The sequence below is a fragment of the Phyllostomus discolor genome, chromosome 3 (genome assembly GCF_004126475.2).
Source record: "Phyllostomus discolor isolate MPI-MPIP mPhyDis1 chromosome 3, mPhyDis1.pri.v3, whole genome shotgun sequence".
Taxonomy (NCBI): domain Eukaryota; kingdom Metazoa; phylum Chordata; class Mammalia; order Chiroptera; family Phyllostomidae; genus Phyllostomus; species Phyllostomus discolor.
Window position 1 is genome coordinate 50,348,084 of NC_040905.2, and position 18,813 is coordinate 50,366,896.

Here is an 18,813-nt window from a genome sequence, read left to right on the forward strand (position 1 = left end):
GAGTATGGTTTTTGTGTGTAAATGTGTATTTGGATAAGCATATCCGTGTGTGAGTGTGTAGTTGCCTGTGCAAGTGTGTATTGTATATGAGTTTATATTTTTGTGTGTAGGAGTGCACTTTGTGGTTGTATTTGTATATATGTGAATGCATACTTTTCTGTGCAGGTATTGTGAGTTTTTTTGCGAATGTGAATATTTGTGGATATATGTGTTGTGACTAGTTGTGTGTATGTGTGTATGTGTATTGTTTGTGTGAGCGTTGTATGTGTAATTGTGCAAACGCAAGCATTTGTGCGTTGTGACTGTGCAGTGTGTGCGCATCTCTGTGTATGTTGTGTGTGTGTGCCAGCGCGCGTGGGAGCGGGTGTGTGTTGTCCCCACGCGCCTCCACCTCCCCTCGATCCGCCCCACTGGCGCGGGCGCAGAGGCAGCGGCCGGAGCTGGGCGGACGAGGGAGGGACACAAGCCGGGGTGAGCGAGCTGCACCGTCACCGTCGCTGTGCCGACTTTGCCCTTTAAGTCGGTTTCCAAGCCGATTACAGCTGATCTCCCACGTGACGTTTTACCTTCTGTCTCCCGGAGCTAGTTGCCCGAGGACAGTCCTGCTCAGGCTGCCACGCGTCGCGCCTCCCCAGCCCGCGGCGGTGTCTCCAGCTCCCGCAACTTTGGGCGAAGCAGCCGGAGGCTCTAGGGTGCCCTCGCTGAGCCATTCTCCGCACGGGCGTCGGGGGCTCCAGGAGCTTCGCTTCGCTAGGAAACCGGCGGTCTCGGAGAAAGCGCCTGGACGCAGCCGGGCGCCCCTCGGACCTGCGCGTCCCGGAGGTCGGCGGGGGTGCCCTGTGCGAAGCAGCAGGAAAGGGGGCGCCCTTTGCCAGCCTGGACCCAAGCGGGCGGGCACGCCCTGGGGGGAGACGGCCAGGAGATGGCCTTGAGACAGGGGTGAGTCCCCCGCGTCCTCACCATGCAGAAGAGCGTGCGCTACAACGAGGGGCACGCCCTCTACCTGGCCTTCCTGGCCCGCAAGGAGGGCACCAAGCGCGGCTTCCTGAGCAAGAAGGCAGCAGAGGCAAGCCGCTGGCACGAGAAGTGGTTCGCCCTCTACCAGAATGTGCTCTTCTACTTCGAGGGCGAGCAGAGCAGCCGCCCGGCGGGCATGTACCTCTTGGAGGGCTGCAGCTGCGAGCGGGTGCCCGCGCCGCCCAGGGCCGGGGCCGGGCCGGGCGGGGCCCGGGACGCGCTGGACAAGCAGGTACCGTGCGCCCTCCTTTCCCAGTCTTCCATCCTGCGGCCGCCGCACTCGCTAACTCTTCTAACCCCAGAGGTCTAGGGCTTGACAGAACGCGGAGTCCATGCTCCAGACCTGAGGTTCCCTTGTGGCCTTAAAGGCAAGATATCTTCGCGCGCTTCCCCATCTCCATCCATCCCTCCTTCTCCCCCGCGCCGTGAAATCGCTGGGGAAGGGCGCAGGGCTTGATCCTGACAGCGGTCGGGGCTTTTCAGCTCCATTACCAACCACCCTTTGCTTCTCCAGACTTTCGGGAAGGCTTTAGCGTGGTGACGGGTGTTAACACCTGTTGAATTTAGAACCGCAAGACCGAACTAACTTATTTGGGAAAGTTAGGTTTCTCCCTTACCCGGCTGGTGCGGTAGGTTCTTTGCCTGCAGTTGTTTGATCGCTGGCTACGCCAGGAACAAACGGAGCTCCCAGGACAGACAGGCACTTTCTGTTGTGCAGTTTCAACCTGTCTTTGTGGATTATGTCAGTTTACCTTGCTAACATTTGACCTGCTGTGTCTAATTACGAAGGGGAATGTGTATCTAGTTCCCTCAGGATTAGTATTTGGTACCACATTTTTGCTATGTTTAAACGTGTGGGTGTTTCAAAAGACCGTTTCACTGTTGTACTTTTAAATGAGTGCTTTGAAAACGAATGTGACCTTTTTATTCTGGGTCGTAATTTTATTAGTTTTGCTACTCAGGGAGGAAAAAACCCTCTACATTTAGTAACTCTCGCGCCTCATTCCTGCAAATGCGAAATTTGTATTTTTTTCAATTACCATTTGGTTATTAAAGTTAAAGCAGACTAATTTTATGCTCTCAAATTCTTACTTCGCTTCTAGATCTCCACCTTGGGGGAGAAAAGAGGCTGATTGTCTCTGCTGTTGCATAAAAATATTTCGCAGCCGAATTTTCCGTGCAAGTCAGACTAAACAGCTTCTACTGCAAACCAGCGAGGGTGGCTGTGGGAGGCGCTAGCGGTGGGATGATGAGTAAGATGCCTACCTAACCCCTTGGTGCTCTTGTAAGGATGTGCAAAATTAAGAGTTTACACTAGATCGACCAGAAGTTCCATTTTTTTTCACTTTGGTTTCACTATAAACCATGAACAGACTTAACTAATTTGACTTGTTACAACGCTTATAAATCTGAAATTTTAAAAACTTGCCCTTTGGTTTTAAGAGTGTGTTGTGGGTATTTGAAAAGCTGATTTCCAGTTTTGTAGATATGGTTACTGGAAATATGAATTTAAATTTCAAGACATGCATTGCAGAATTTAAATGGAGAGCAGGAGAAGGGTTTTGAGGAAACAGATTTTTTTTTTTTAGGATCTATTTTTTTTTTTCTTACTGCTGAGATTTATTTAAAGGTGTATGTTCCAAGGCCCCAGGAGCCAAAACTGAAAGTCCTTGAAGTGTTGTTATATCTAAAATAAAATAGGGTCCTTTACATTACTCTGAATATATATCATTGACTTAATTTCAAATTATGTTTTCTCCTTGTATTTATACCAATATCAGGAGAAAACCACTTTTATTTATTTTTCTCATCTGGGGATGGGGAGTTGTTTCTTGTTGCAACTTATATGGCTGTCTTTTAGCTACTATTATATGAAAACCAACTTTTTTCTACTTGAAAATACCTGAATTCTCATCTGAGCTCTCATCTTCAGGACAGTTTTCTTCACTCTGCACTTTGACAAAGAAACATAAACATCCTCCAGATTGTGTGACTTTTACGCCACTTTCTGATGGCAGTCCTCAACAGATCAGCTGAAGAAAAAAATTTCTCTGTTTATCACACAAGTTATGAGTACTTCTCAATCATTTTCTACTCTTTAAAAAGTTAGAAATGAGAACCTTTGGTGTTCGTAGAAACACTGAGATGAAGAGGACAAGCCATACAAATGGATTAGGAGTTGAATTAGGAAATCTGTAATTTTGTCTTCTCTTAGGCATGCTTCTGTGACTTGGGTTAGTTTAGCAGATTGGTGCTTTTCTCTACCACTGCCTCTCTGGGTGTGTTTGAAGAATTAAAATGAAACTGTGACTATAAGAAACAAGAATCTACCTTCAATCTACAGTTTGAGCAGTTGGTTCCCTGTCAGTTGACTTGTGTTGCTCATGTGCTCACTCCATCTCATCACCTAGACTGCGGGACCTTGTGAAACCCGGAGGTGGAGGGCCGATGTAAGGCACCGAGCAGGGGCCATCCTTAGGCCCACTTTCCCCAGAATGCTTCTGAAGCTTTCCACGTAATATCTCCATCGCTCTCGTAAACATAGGTGAAGGTTTGGGCTTGAAATGGGACTTAGGGAGGCAGAGTGGGTTTCCCCCACCAGGTTTCTATGCGACTTCTTTAGGCAAATTTCTTAATGTCGTCTCTTTTTTTTCCTCTTCTGTTAATGAGCTCTGTTTCTTCATATGTAAAAATTAAGGGTTTGGCTAAGATGGTTTCCAAGTTGCTTTCTAATAATGACATCTGTTTCCAAGTATATAACAGACAGGGTGAGCTTTTTGGCTGTGTAGAGGATGCAAGGTTAAATTCTATTCTTTCAAATAATTTTTAAATTCTAATTAATTGTGTTTTTAAGTAAGTTATAAGAAAAAAAACACTCATTGAGTTGGTTCATCTAATAACTCAGAGTTAACTGACAAAAGAAAAATTATTATTTTTTTGAACTGCTTTTTCTTAAACTGTTTCCATTCAAGAAGAAAAAGAAAAGGTGTTTTTCACTTTCCAAATGTGCCTGGGTTGAAGGAATGTTTGGATTGCCCCATTTATTCCCATCGTGTCCCCAGATGTCACTTCGGTATGTCATTGGGAGACTGTAAGGCTTTCTTGTCAACCTTCCTTGGTGGCTACTTCTTAGTGATAGTTAAGGTGATGTAGTTAAAATGAGTTTAGTTAACAACATTTTAAGTGGTGTTCCTTTTTTCAGAAATGTGTGTTGTTGGTCCTTCTTTCTAAGAGTGCTCCATTTATGGAGAATGAAAAACTTCCCTTTCATTCCAGGTGAAGGTATTTAAGAAAGGAGGGAATTCACAGTTAGTAAGTACTTTATGTGTGCCAGGCTCAGTATTATCCTCCAGTATCCCATTTAATTTGAACTTCCCTTTCAGTTCTTGGAGGCTGGTAGTATTTTTTTTTTTTCTTCATTTTTACCCATGCTAACACTGAGGTTCACAGATTTCTTGGGAGATAATCAAAATCTTACTGAAGACTGATAGGAAGACCGAGTAACCTTGAAGATTGCCTTGCTAACGAGACCATTTAAATCCACTGACATTCAGAGATCTCAGATCTGGGTGGGAGGGGGCTTGGGGTTGTAGTAGGTGAATCAATTTTTGGTTATTCTTATTTTCCTTTTGAAAACTGTTTAAAGGGCAGTTGCGTTCTTGAGAAATACAATAGTAGACCACTACATTTTCAAAGAAAAATGGGACTTATGCTTAAATGAACAAGTTTACATGGCAGGCATTCGTTTACTTCTTTAGGGACCTTTAACAATATTTGCCCGTAGGGTGACAGTGCGCGACTGTCAGTCTGTTTAAGTGGCACTGTCTGTCTTGCCTGCTAGCAGGAGAGATGGACAAGAACAAAGCTATCTTTATCCTTAGTTTTCCGGTAATGTTAAGTGTCTCTTCAGCCTGATTTCAGTTGTTTTTTTCGGGGGGAATTATCTCATTAGTTCTGGAGGTTTAAAGTAGTAGATACTTATCATGTTTGTGCTGAATTAAACATGTTGATTTAATTTTAGAGGGATTAAAGGCTCTGTGATTTCCCCCTGTCACTTTATTATAAGCCAGTCACTTAAACCTTCCTCCCTAGACCACAAGCAGAAGATTTTAATCATTTTATCGAATTAGGCAGAGCATGCTAACCCTGAAATATTGGTGGAGAGTGGGGAATGTGGTTTTTCATTCTCGTTCACGTTGTTCAGTTGATAACAACTCAGTATTTTCTTTTCAATCATAGCAATGGTTGAGCAAATAGAAGTGTAATAAAATATTTGCTAAATCTTATAAATAAAAAGTTGGAAAATATAATTTAGAGAAGAAAGTGATTTATTACTGGAACTTAGTAACCATGCTTGCATTTAAACTTAAATGAAGAAAAATAATTTATGGATTAGCAAAATTTAGTTACTTTAATTTTGGCTACAGTAAACCTTATTATTTATATTATTGTGTTTATTACGAATTTAACATAGAAAAATCCATCTTTGATGTGACAGATATACATAAAAACACAATTTTATTGTGATAAGTATTTTCTGTGGGTTTTAACAAGTGAGAGCTAAATGCACTGTTAAATGATGGGAACTATTTGTAATGTGATAACATAATCTTTCCAACTTTCAAGAATTAAAAGATAGAGATATATTCTTTTTATTGGGTAATGATATGTCCTAAAGCAAATATGGTAACCTAGTGTTTCTGGTTTTAGTAAGCCAGTGCTAATAGTTTATTTTTTTAAATTTAATTTACTAATAGTTTCTTATAACAATTGTTGATACTGCACTGCCTTGCTTAAAGCAGATTGTATTTTAAATTTGATTTCGTACATATTTTCCAATAAATTTGCCTTCTACTGTCAATATAATTTTAATTTTGTGGAATACAAAAACTTAGTCTTTAAGGTTATTTTGTGATGAGATAAGCCAGATTGGTAAAACATATGGGTACACTCGGGTCTTATGTGCACGGCCCACGGATGCAGATGAGCAGGAGGGGACTGACTGTGGGAGTGAGGGGCAGGGTGGGTGGAGGAGGACAAAGGGGGGAAAATTGGGACAACTGTAATAGCATAAAAAATAAAATACTTAAGAGGAAAAAAACCCTAATTTTCAAATTTTAAAGTAGCTTTGTGTTTTTATGCCTGCTCACTTTTTTCTGTAAGAAGGATAAATGTGTCTGTTTACTGAGTTTATCTTCTATCATTAAACCTTAAATATTTATTATGAAATTCTGTATGGTGGAATATATAGATATTTATTTATATTGTTAGCATTTCAAGATGTGAGTTGTAAATCCAATCTGTTTACAACTTGGGTAGCTTCTGGTTTATTGTTTTAATTATTGATTTTTAGAGAGAGAAGAAGGGGAGGAGAGAGAGAGGGAAACATGATTTTTGTTGTTCCACCTATTGGTGCATGCACTGATTGACTCTCGTATGTGGCCTGACCGGGGCCCAGCCTGCAGCTGGGGAGTGTGGGGACCCCGCTCCAACCAGCTAAGCAACCCGGCCAGGGTGGGCAGCTTTAGTTTTCAGGACTAAAGATGTACAATGATTCTGTGAAATTATTCACAGTATAAATTCCTCTCTGAAGTTAGTTTACCTTAGTTTAAGACCGTATACAGTAAATCTTAGTTACTACTTAAATAAAACTAGCAAGTATATGTATTAGGTATCAGTGTAGCACTGTGGTAAATGTTTGGTTATTTTATAACATTTGGCCATTATTTCAAAAACACTAATCATTATTCTGAAATTATTCATTACATTTCAGTTGGTGTGATTTAAAAATATTAGCTGATTGAGAAATTATAAATACCTTATTTTGGCTCCATCAAAGGACATATTTTAGCATTTTTGCCCAAGAAATTTAAATATAATTGTGTGTATATTTAGGGAAAAAAGAGTGGCAGGTTTTTGTTTTTCTTTTTTTTTTATTTGAGAAAACATTGGTGTCAGTAGGTGGAACAGAGATGCAGAAAAGCACATGTTCTCAGTTTTCCTTTTTATTGGCACTTGAAAAAACATGATTCAATGAAAAATAAAGACCCAAATTATTTTTCCTAAACTTCCCCATAGTGAATGCAAAATTCCCCAAATACACTTCTAGTGAGATGGCAAAAAAAAAAAGTTGAGTTGATCTGTGTTTATTTAAATAATACTTCTTTTCCTTTCCGACTGTAAGGGAAGAAACGAGAAGGTTGGAAGGCCCATGTAAGTGTAACTTAACAGTATCAGAGTAGAGAGTAGAGAAAGTGAATGAAAGTTAGAATTCTCGTGATTGGAGAAGCTACAAATAAAAAAGTGGTAATAAAAGCAACACTTAAAGATAAAATTTATTGACCCTTTAGTGCTTTATTTTTAAACGTAGGCCACAGTTGCTCTCACTACCTCTTCCCACACTCACCAGTGTGACATTGCTGGGACTTGTGATGACGGAGGCAGCAGGGATCCGAGGGACTCCGGTTACGGTGCTTTGCATTCTTTTCAGGTTCCTGAAATGTTTTATTTTATCATTGTCTGATTTAATTTAGACGGTGCTTGATTCATTTCCTGAGTGTACTTATCAGCGCATGCCACTTGTGGGACTAGCTTAAACAGAGGGGTCAGTGCTGTCAGATGGAGGGCTGACTAGAAGGTAGGTTCCTGGGGGTCAGCTCTGTGGGAACAGGGAGCTGGTAGCCTGGCCTACGCTTCATTGGGTAGCATCAGAACTCATTACCAGTGGAGTCACGACGGTGATGCCTAGGAATAAGAGATGGCTCATATCCAGTTAAGAATTTACTTTCTTTTAACTTCAAGAATATCAGTTTCCAGTTCCGATGGTGGTATTGTGTATGGTTCAGTTGAGGAGTTAAACTGCAGGGCTTTCAGTCTTGACTCAGGTACTTACCAGGTACGAATATGATGTTGAGCAGTTTCTCTTTCTAAGCCTGGACCCCTACCTGTAAGTCGGAGGTCGTGACCCATATCATCGAGTTGTTGCAGGGCTCATAGGCAATAATAGTCCACATCGACCTCTTCCCAAGGGCCTTCCCAAGGGCCCTGCCGCAGGAACAGTCAGAACACTTGTCAGCTGGTGTTTTCATTACACCTTTCTAATATAATTCTTCTTTCACTTCTTTTTATTTTCATTTCTGGGGTCACTCAGGGAGTATTTTTTTTCTTTCTCTTTAAAAAATATTTGTATTTTAACACACACAAATAGTGAACACTCATATACCCATCATCTAGCTTCAACAATCAACTTTCTGCTTTCTTTTTATTTCTGTTTCCCTCCACGCATTTTTTAGACTATTTTAAAGCAAGTCTCAGATATCACATTATCTCTCTCATACAGAAAAACGTTTTTCCTTTTGGCGTGGCCCTTGATTGGCACCGAAGATTGTACTCGACGTGGCTCTGAAAAGAATGATCTTGGAAAGAGTTTGTAATGTTTCTGTTTGAAAATATGCTATTATAATGCTTGTATCCTTTTTTCTTTGATATCACTATAAAGGAAAAAACTTAAGACGGTAGTTGTTCAGTCATAAAGGTGGTGGAATTCACTTTTAAATAAGTTCTGGCCCATTAAATCCTAAAGGAAAGACATTTGAAATCAATTGTTTAATCATGATCGTGGTGGTGTAGAGCTGTTTTCACGATCTGTCCTACCTCACAGGGAAAGTACGTTACCAGGGCTTCCCTTCCTGAGGGTCCTCTTTTCTTCTTGGAAGTCCACTCACCAGCTCTCGCAGCTGTGCAGCTGGGATGACTGGGTTGGAGTGGAGAAGGGTGCTTCCGCCTCTGACGCCATTGACGGTTCTTCTCAGGATTTTACACGGTTTTGCAACAGTCAGGACATCAGCCATAAACCAACGTTTCACCCATCTTTCAAAATCAATGCTGAGCCCCAGCAGCTTGTCAATGTTATTTTAAGGCAATTACTATGGCTTTATTATTCAAGTGTTGTTTTTTCTAGTGTTGCTAAACTTTTCTAGAGTTAGTTGTTTCTGTCATATGATTATTTGCTTTAGGCCCTTTTGATTGCAAGGGAGATATACAAACTCAAGTTGTCTTGAATTACAGTCACCTCTCTGTGTGGTGAGGGACAGTGGGAATATTTGAAGCAGTGTGAGGGTGAGTCTCACTCCGCTTTTACTGTGACCCTGCTGTTCTGAGGGTGTCGGTACTGGCTGACCTGTGTTTTGGCGTGTTCAAGCCTCTCTGGCTCCTCACTGCTTCTGTTTCCTTGCAGCATCTGCTTTCCCTAACTGCAGGCTGCCCCTCATCATGCTGAACCAACGAGTTGCAGCCTCTTACTCTCTGCTCTTTTCTGTTTTACTTCTCACGGAAGCATCTCTTATGTACTCAATGTATTCAGGTTCTTATTTCTGTGAAAGAATCTGATTGGCTCAGTTTACATTTTGACCAGTCCATGGACTGGCTGCCAGAGACATCAGGGGCTGTGGAGAAGGGAGCTGTATGGGAAGTTTGGTGGGTGTGATAGACATTATTATTGACACATCTACAGGCTCATTAATATTCTTTTCAGCACACTAAATTTATTCATTATAAGCCACATTCTGTTCCTTCAGTAGCAGTTTTGCACCCTCACTTTACCAGTTTAAGATCTTTCCAACAATACAATTCCTATCTTCTGGCTCTGTTTGGCCTCTTGTATTGTTTAGGGTTCATGGTCATATTTGTTTTACTTTTTAATATTTGAATATTCAAACATTACTTGAACATTGTTCTGTTAACAGCAAATTAAATATAAACCCATTTTTTTTCAGAGGATAGCATACATACAGAAAAGTACACGTAAGTGTGCCACTTGGTGACTTTTCACAAAGCAAAAGTGTTTTTGTAAGTAACACCCAGATCCAGCAATGGACGTGATCAGCCCTCCAGAAACTAACCTTGTATCTGTCTCTCTTCCCTGCTCCTCACCATGGGTAGCTGCTGCCTTTGTGTCTAACATTAGTGGTTGGGTTGGTCTGGTTTTGAACTTAAGCGTGGAGTCATGCAGTAAGTGCTCTCGTGTCAGGCTTCTTTCCCTTAGCATCATGGTTTTGCGATTCATCCACGTTGTTGGGTGTTGCAGTTCATTCTGTTACATTCCTTTGTAGTATTTCCCTGGATGACCATACTATTTCCATACCCATTCTTTACCTGCTGTCTGATGGACATCCGGATCGTTTCCGATTGGAGGCTGTTGAGTACAGTACGGCTGTGGAAATTCTTGTACAAATATTTTTGTGAACATAAGTTTCTGTCAAGTCTATACCCAGCAATGGAATTGTTGGTTCATAGGACATACAAATATTCGGTAATTACTGCTAAACAGTCTTCTAAAACAGTTATGTCAATGTGTGTTCTCACAGCAGTGTGTAAAAATTCCAGTTGCTTTACATCCTTGCCAACATTTGGTATCCATCTCTTTAGTTTTAAGCATTCTCATGAGTGTATAGTAGTATCTTCTTTCAGTTTTCGTTTCTTTGATAATGAGGTAGAGCACCTTTTGAAGTGTTTATTGACCATTTGACTGTTTCAAAGTGCTTGTTCAACCCTTTGTCCATTTTTTATTGAGCTGTCTGGTCTTATTGATCTGTAGAAGTATTTAATGTTAAGTAAAACTATATGAATTGCCATTTTGTACATCAAAAATGATTGAATATAAAAATTTCATATTGTTCATCTAATATATATGAAAACATGAGTCTTTTGTCAGTTATATGCATTGCAAATATTTTCTCCTACTCTGGTTTGCCTTTCTACTCCCTTAAAGGTGTCTTTTGATGAACAGCTGTTGAAAGCTTTAATGTAGGGTAAGCTGTCTGTTTTTCTTTCTGATGCCCGTGTGCGCATGAAGGAGACACGGGGATGGGGACAGCATCTGGAGGGGCTCCTCATGCAGGGTGTGGTGGCTGGGGTGCTCCCCTGCTGTTCGGCAGTCAAAGCAATCTCAGTGATCACAAAGGGCTCAGCAGTAAGTGCAGGAGTGCCTTGCTGCTGCTTTGGTTTGTCACCTGGGGTGTTTTCCCTCCGGGGGAAGGCTCCAGGGTTAGTTCCAAAGGACAAAAGATCATAAGGTTCTTCCCCATCTCATACTTCCTGGGGTCTGAGCTGTTCCCTCCCCAGGATTAAGTGTTGCTGTTCTTCTAGAAATGCATACATGTAATATGCACCAAAAGACCAAAAGACTTGCACAAGAATTTTCATAGCATGATTATTCACAAAATCTGAGTGTCCTATTCCAGTAATCTCACTTCACTTCCCTGCCCTACCCCCCACTCCCATCTCCTACTCACACCTACACCTTTCACCTGGAAGGGTCAGGTCCAAGAGGGGCAAGGGTGCTTTTGTAAAACTTAATCAGAATTAAGTTTGAATCCCTGACATCCCCTCTCAGCTATGCTGCCACCTGGAGGGTGTGCCAACCAGGCTGGCCTGGGAGGTGCGGTTAGGGAGGGAATAATGCTTCATTTCCAGCAGTGGTCAAGACAGAATCCTCAGTCTCGAAATGTGTCTCTACAATGCCCTATAACCCTCCCCCACTTTGTCCTGATCATTACCCAGGAAGTGGTCAAGAAGGAATGACCCCTTTCTCAGGATACCTGTGTTTTGTGATCAAACTACCTTACTGAATTGGACCAGGAGGGAGTGAGGGAGAGACCGTTGGAGAATCAGTCCATTGTTGAGGACACAGGTTAGTTTCAAGGGCCACAATGATGTGGCTGGAAATAGCTGACAGTAACCTGAAGAAGTATGGACAGTGGTGAGGCAGCAGTGATAACCCTGAAAGGGGTTCAGAGGTCTGATGCGGCCAATCTGCCAGGAGTGGGGAGGGGTACCTGCTTTCCCCCACCTTGTGACTCGGTCTCTCCCACTGTGAGACAAACAGGTCAACTTTTGTCTAGAGTCACAAGTCTGCCCTGCCACGGCAGCCTCTGCATTGGACACAGAGTCAGGCTCCATCAGCAGCTTCATTCCAATTGGTTCCCGCAGAGAACCACCCCTTCCCATGGGCATCTGTGTGAGTGTTCCAGCCAGTTCAGCCAGGAGTCGTGGTTTGCCCCTAGGTTCACGTTTCCTAAGAAGGGTCTCTTTAATCTGCCAGTCTGTAGTTTTCCAAGTGTAGACCAAACAGCTATGTCGTTGGCAACATTCCTGAAGTTTCAGTTTTGCCCCCTGCAACCACTTCTGCTTTTGCTTCTGCACAGTTGGCACTGAGGCTGAATAGCCAAAGGACTCCAGCGGGTGACGCTTAAGTTTCAGCTTAGCCAAATCATCAGGGGGACAGGCCTAGACATTTAGGGAATCTCTGTGAATTGAGGGCCCCATTGAGTTGGTGGCTTTGCTCCAGGCAGCTGAGCACATAAAGTTCCCTCCAGAGGGATGCTTGCTATTTTTGTTTTTAATGTAAGGCCGAGGTACTGCTGAACACAGATCAATTATGTTCTTGAATACATTTTTCCATTTCACAAGCAAGGTTTGACTCTTCCTACTTTGTTAGTTCTTGAGTCTGAGTTGATTCATCCTAAAATGGGAATTTCTGGCTGGAGAGTTATAAGGTTTTCATGGGTTGGTTTTGACAAGGACTCAACAGTAAGCTACGAGTTACCTGCATGCCCTGTAGTTTTGTTAGAATGCTGGACATTGTGTATGACAAATCGAAGAGATAATCTGATGCTCTGCATGATATTTTTCCATCGGAGAGAATTCACTTTGCTTTCTTGCAGGCATTAGGATGGGGTTATTTTATGTTAATCAATTCTGGGATTAAGCTGCTGAAAGCTAGGTTGCAGGATTTGTGAGAATTTGTCTGTTTCCACTTTGCCCTAATTTCTAAAGTATAGCCTTTCCAGGGTCTTAACTGGAATTCTGAGTGTTTACAAAAATCCCCTTCCCACTTGGTCTCTCTCCAGCTCCATGAGACTGCTAAAAACTCAACACTGGTGAGTAAACTAACTCAACACGCAGCCTCTTTGCTGCTGCATTCTGCTCAGCCTCTTGGCTCTCCACCACGTGGAAATTGGCAAATTCCTTGAGAGGAACAACTTCCAAGTCTGTCAGACTTACTAGTTTACTTTTCTTCTCTAAGGCATCTTTACTTCTTAGGTTCTGGCTGTCTTGTGAGCTCACTGATGCTTTCAAATGGACTATTTTTGTGTGTTGTATCCAGCTTTTCTAATTGGTGTTAGTGAATGCATGGCCAGGTGATGTTGGCTGGGTTAAAGGGAGGGTCTATAACCAGCTACTTGGCCATTACCACTTAAGAGTGAGTTTTGATAGTGAGACAAAAAATGAGTGGAACTTCTTCCAAACAGGGAAGAGTTATATTGTTTCTTTCTCTTTTTTTTTTCCTGGAAATTTATCTGTTAGTTACTTCTAGTTCAGTAATGATAAAATACTTCAGAAGTCAAATCACAACTAATCCTTATTTTATCAATTTAATTCTGAACATCTTTGAATATGGTGTTTTGAACACAGTAAAGCAAGAATATGATTTTATATTCCTATGATTTTTATAGATCTTTATTTTTATCCTACTACTAAGTGATGAGGTATATTTTGAGGGTACTAATGTGTAAGTTCCATTTAATTCCTTACACAGTGGTTTTAGTTTAAACTTTCCTTTTAGATAGTTTTCTCATCTGATGCCTATCTATCTATAGATAGGGGAACCCAAAAAGCCGGAACTATCTTCTGGAGGGTGGGTCCCTAGCAGTACAGACTTTCCCCGCTAGGTGAGTGTTCTAGGAACCCATCTGTATCTCTGTACCAGCTGGTGTTGCTGTGAGAGGCTGTGATGGGTTTCAGTGAATTTTTTTTGAAGTCTCAACACTTTTGCTCATTTCATGCTGGGAGACTTACAAGCACACCTGCCCATACCGTGCTGAGTGTTCAGCAGTTTTTGACCAAAAATGGCATGACCCTGTGCTCCACTCTCCCTGTTCACCCGATCTCAGTCTGAGTGCTGTTTTTTTTGTTTCCCTTGAGAAAACATCCTTAAAGGGAAAGTTTTTGCCGATGTGGAAGAGGTAAAACAAAAAACTTCAGGGGCACTGAAAAGCATTAAAGTTGACAAGTTCAAAAACTGTTCTGAGCAGTGGAAAAAACGCCTTGGTAGGTGTGTTGCACCAGATGGAGAGTACTTTGAAGGTGAATACATTCTGGTTTCTTTGGGGTCCCCCTCCTATGTATGTATATATGTACATATGTATATATCTATCTTAGTTGATGAGCATCTATCATCTGTTTATTTAGTCTGTCCTCTTAGTTAATGAGCATTTAATTTAAAGCAGTCAACTTTCTCCAGGCATAAGTCATTCGTTTTTTCTTAGAAAGTAAAACAAAATAAAATTAGACTATTCCATGTAGGATACTAACTTGTTACATTTTTAAAAAATCCTTACCTGAGGATATTTTTAATGATTTGAGAGAGAGAGGAAGTGGAGGGAGAGAGGGAAACTCTATGTGAGAGAGAAATACCAATTGGTTGCTTCCTTTATGCTCCTGAGCAGGGATTGAACCTGCAGCCTAGGTGTGTGCCCTGACCCAGATCAAACCCACAACCCTTTGGTGTATGGGATGACACTCTAACCAACTGAGCCACTCACCAGGGAGTAACTTGTTAGCTTTTTATGATCATTGTTTTGTTTGCCTAATTATGAGATCTACCATTTATTGAGTGGTGATTTGGGGTTAAAGGGCCAAGCAGTTGACATATATTATCTCATTTAATCTTTATGATCACACTGAGATGTCAGTGTCTTTTTCGTTTTGCAGGTAAGGATACTGAGGCTTAAAGTGGGTTAGCTATTACCTAGGGTAAACCTTTAATCAGTGACAATAACAGTACAGCCCAGTTTAGCAACTTAGCTTTTGTTGAGCTTGGCCCGTACCTAGGAGCTAGAAACATAGCTTAACCAAATACAGCTTTCCTCTCTTAACCAAGGGGTTAAATCTTTTGTTTTCAGTCTCCTTCATCTTCGTCTTGGTACATTTGCAGTTTGAGTGGAAAACTTCTCAGTCCGATCTGGCCGGCTCCATGAAGTCCATAAGACAAGTTATTATTTCATGAAAATAACCCCACACTCATGAAAATAAGTAAACAAAGCAAATCTGTGGGCCTTTATTCATCTAAGGGAAGCATTAGAACCAGCCCTCACAACCTCCATGATGTCTGTGTGCTTGAACCTGTGCTGAGGGTCTAAGAGTGGGGACATGGTAGACAGTGGGGCTTGGAAGACCAGTCAGTCTTTCTGCAGAGCCCTCCGACTTTCTCCCAAGCTACTGACTTCCAGTGCGGGCTTCCTTCTTGGTGTCTGGCCAAGCTGTGAGGGGCCCAGCACTGAAGACACAGCGACCCCTGCTGTTTCAGACCTTGCCTGTGCTATGTGTGGGTCATGACTGAGAAAATGTCCCAGTGTCTTGATTTATGCCACCACTTTATGGCCACTAGGCCTAAGCAGGTTGCAGTCTTCTCTGGTCCAGAGTGGAGAATACTGCCGTCCGAAACATCAGGCCGCTGAGAACGATACTGGCAACCTGTGCCGTCCATGTAGATGTCTTTCTGTGCTGAGCCGAAGTGTCTTCTGGTATTTGTTTTGTTGGCAATTTCACCTGTGTCTCTGGAACTGTGGAGTCAAAGGGTTGAAGAGTAGCATCCTGTGATTGTCGTGCCTTAGCTGTTATTTCCTGCTGTGAGCACTATGATAAAAGTTCACTTTCAGCATGCCAGGTTGAGCCGAGACCCTCCCCCTTCCTGCTCACCTGCCCGGGCATTCCGTCCGGTTGGATGGTGCAGAATGCCCAGTATACTGAGGTTCAGTTCCCGAATTCAAGTTCTGGATCCATTGTTAACAGCCGTGGATTGTCAGGCTTATGCATTTTCTCATGTGGAAACGAGCATGATAATTCCTACGTCATACAGAAAGTGAGAGTATTAAGTTAATGGAGGCAATCTAAGTGAGAAGTGTTTTGTAAACTAGAATGCTACAAAACTGTTATTTTAAATACTTTACAATTACATTTTTTTCATGTAAATGAGGGAGATTTAAACAGCAGATCAGTTGAAAAGTTGGTTACTACAGATGTGTATTCTGTTCACTTTGATGGTTCATTTCAGGAACCAGCTAGCTTCCCTGCCTAGTTTGTAAGCATCTTTCATGAGTGCACGTTTTCAAAACTCTATGGAGACTATTTAGTAGATGACAAATTCCTTAAAAAATAGTTGGAAGATTACCTTTACTAGGTGAAGGAAAATATAAAAGAATAGATCAGTGGAGGGATTTTTCTTTGTCATTTAAATCTTTTCTGTTGTATAGGTCCTTCTGGGTGGAAGGTGAGGGTGGGCGGGGCAGGGGAAAGTGGTGCTGGGAAAATGAAGGCAACTGTACTTGAACAACAATAAAAAATAAAAACATGGTAAAAAAATAAATAAAATTTTACATATCAAAAAACTAAAGTGAAATTAATAAGTAATTTATTCAGAAGCAAAATGTAGGTAACTTGATTTTGTGCTTTGAAAGTTCATTACTTTGTTTTTTTACAGGGAGTTTAAAATGTATACTGAAAAGTAAATAAATCCAGTTTACTCATTTTTCTCCCTTTTGGTATAAACTATGTTGTTAACAGAATATTTTTAAAAGCAGTTTTTAAAAATGTATTAAAGTAATATTTCTGGGATCTAATGGGCAGAGGGGTGACTATAGTTAACAATACTGTATTGTGTACTTGATATTTGCTAAGAGAGTAGCTCTTAAATATTTTTGCGACACACACACACACACACACACACACACACAAAATGGTAACAATGTGAAGTGATGGCTTTGTTAACTAACCCTTATCGGAGTTACCATTTCACAACAGATAGTGTATCAAATCATCACCTTCTTTGTACAATGTAAACTTACACAATGTTATTCATCAATTATATCTTAAAAAGGAAACCAGTGACTGGATACAGGTAGTATATATTTTTTGATCCCATACATTAGATGTAGAAGTGATCGGTTCTGGCACCGTTGTAGCCCAAAGAGGCACCCATCAGAATACCTGCACTTTATTCCAGGTTTTTGAAAGAAAAGCTAAGGCACTATGTAATTTCTTGGATATTTGTTAAGGGATTAAAAGAAGACCTTGTCTGTTTATAAATGATTGAGTGTCAAGGACTGAGGTTTGGAATCTTGATTCTGTCTAGGTGTGTCAAACACTAGCTCATAAACCCCAATAAACCTCTGCCCTAACTAGCATCCAATCTTCTATTTTTATGCAGGTGCAATGGAAATTAAATAACAGTAATTGTTATTACTATTTTAAAATGAAATAATAATATGTGTATAATTCTATTTAGCTTTTAAAATGCTTTCATATACTTCATCCATTTGCTTTCTTAATAACTGCTAATTGTTTTTCTTTTACAATTTCTAACTTTTTAGACACCTTATTAAAATTTAAATCATTCTAAAAAAAGATTTTTTTGTGTGTAAAATTTGAAGATCATAGAGAACTATAAAATAAGAAAATTAAAATCTGAAATGCAATCCCTGAGGGAAAACTATGTATTGGATTGTTGGAGGACTCCCTTTCAGGATTTTTTTGTGTGTACGCATAATAGATATTTTTAAAGGGGCATGCTTGGGATCATAGTGCAGGTAGAGTTTTGGATCCTGACTTTTTTATTGAACATTATAATCATTTTACTTGCCAGTAAATATTCTTTGAAAAATTATTTTAAATGACTGCACAACATTCTTTCTATCCCAAAGATGTAAAATGATTATCCTCCTACTGTTGGATGTTTGGGTTGTTTTCATACTGTAAAGTTTTGCTCTACTGTTGTAAATAATGCTGCAGTCAACACGGGGATGGTGTTTAGGAATAAACTGTCAGGGCAGGTGGAGGCAGATCAGAAAAAAATGAACAAACAGAAAAGTGGGAAGTGAGGGGCATCTTTTTAACCACCATGAAAAGGGTAATAAAAAACACCATTCTCTCTAATAAATACCCCACTTACATTTCAAGGTAGTTTTGTAACTGGTTGAAAACTCAACATAAATGCAAGTTTCTGGAATGAAAGTACAATCGCATTTGTGAATAAAACACAGAAATAAATATGGCCAAACGTGGCGGTCTGATTTCTGGACATAAAGCAGAGTGGGAGTGTTTTCTGGTGGAGTCTGCTCGCCTGGGGTCGGGTTTGTTCTGATGGCAGGCCGTCGGAGTGCCTGGGCCGCCGTCAATGAGCTCCGTGTGCACGCGCGAGCTGCAAGTGCGGAGCCTGGCCACATTTCATCAACTTTAAATACACTTGGATTATACTGCTTTCCATTTTCTGAAATTAGGATGTTTTCAATCAGTGTGCACATTTAATCGATGAGGTAGTTCTTTGCCTAAAAATTTTTACTAATTTATGTTGCATTTTACAATACCATTGTAGAAAGAAAAGTGGTGGCTTCCAGACTAAGACACTTGGCATTTATTTGTGTTTTCAAAGCTCTTTGCTCTGTGTGTGTTTGTAAGAGCATAGAGGTATATGGGTGTCTGCACCACATTGTATTTTAAGGGCATTTGCCCTTTGATAATAATTAAATATAAGTACAGGGAAGATCATGGTCCTGTGAGAAGGAAAACTCAGTGCTTAGCTTTTGAAGTGCCGCCTCTGAAAATCTGCTTCGAAAGATGGCAGGTGTTAGTACCAGCTGATCTGTACTGTGATTGGTTTTTATCTTTTCCTGCCATCCCCTTGGGCCACAAGACCTTTGGCCACCAAAATTCAAAGTGCTGCCTCTTGCTACAACTACA

The 18,813-nt window shown here is 41.0% G+C and overlaps 1 protein-coding gene across 6 annotated transcripts in view; it reads left to right on the forward strand.

The window, feature by feature from the left end:
- The first annotated feature begins 587 nt into the window (after positions 1-587).
- The window catches only part of RASGRF2 (Ras protein specific guanine nucleotide releasing factor 2), a 192,888-nt gene continuing 174,662 nt past the window's right edge, over positions 588-18,813 (forward strand). For 4 of the 6 annotated variants that reach the window (XM_036020479.1, XM_028532107.2, XM_036020482.1 and 1 more), the window contains exon 1: positions 588-1,249. In XM_036020479.1, the coding sequence (XP_035876372.1) occupies positions 962-1,249 (288 nt within the window). In that variant the 5' untranslated portion in view covers positions 588-961. The remainder of the gene's footprint in view (positions 1,250-18,813) is intronic. The other 2 variants (XM_036020481.1, XM_036020483.1) reach the window with 1 other exon arrangement.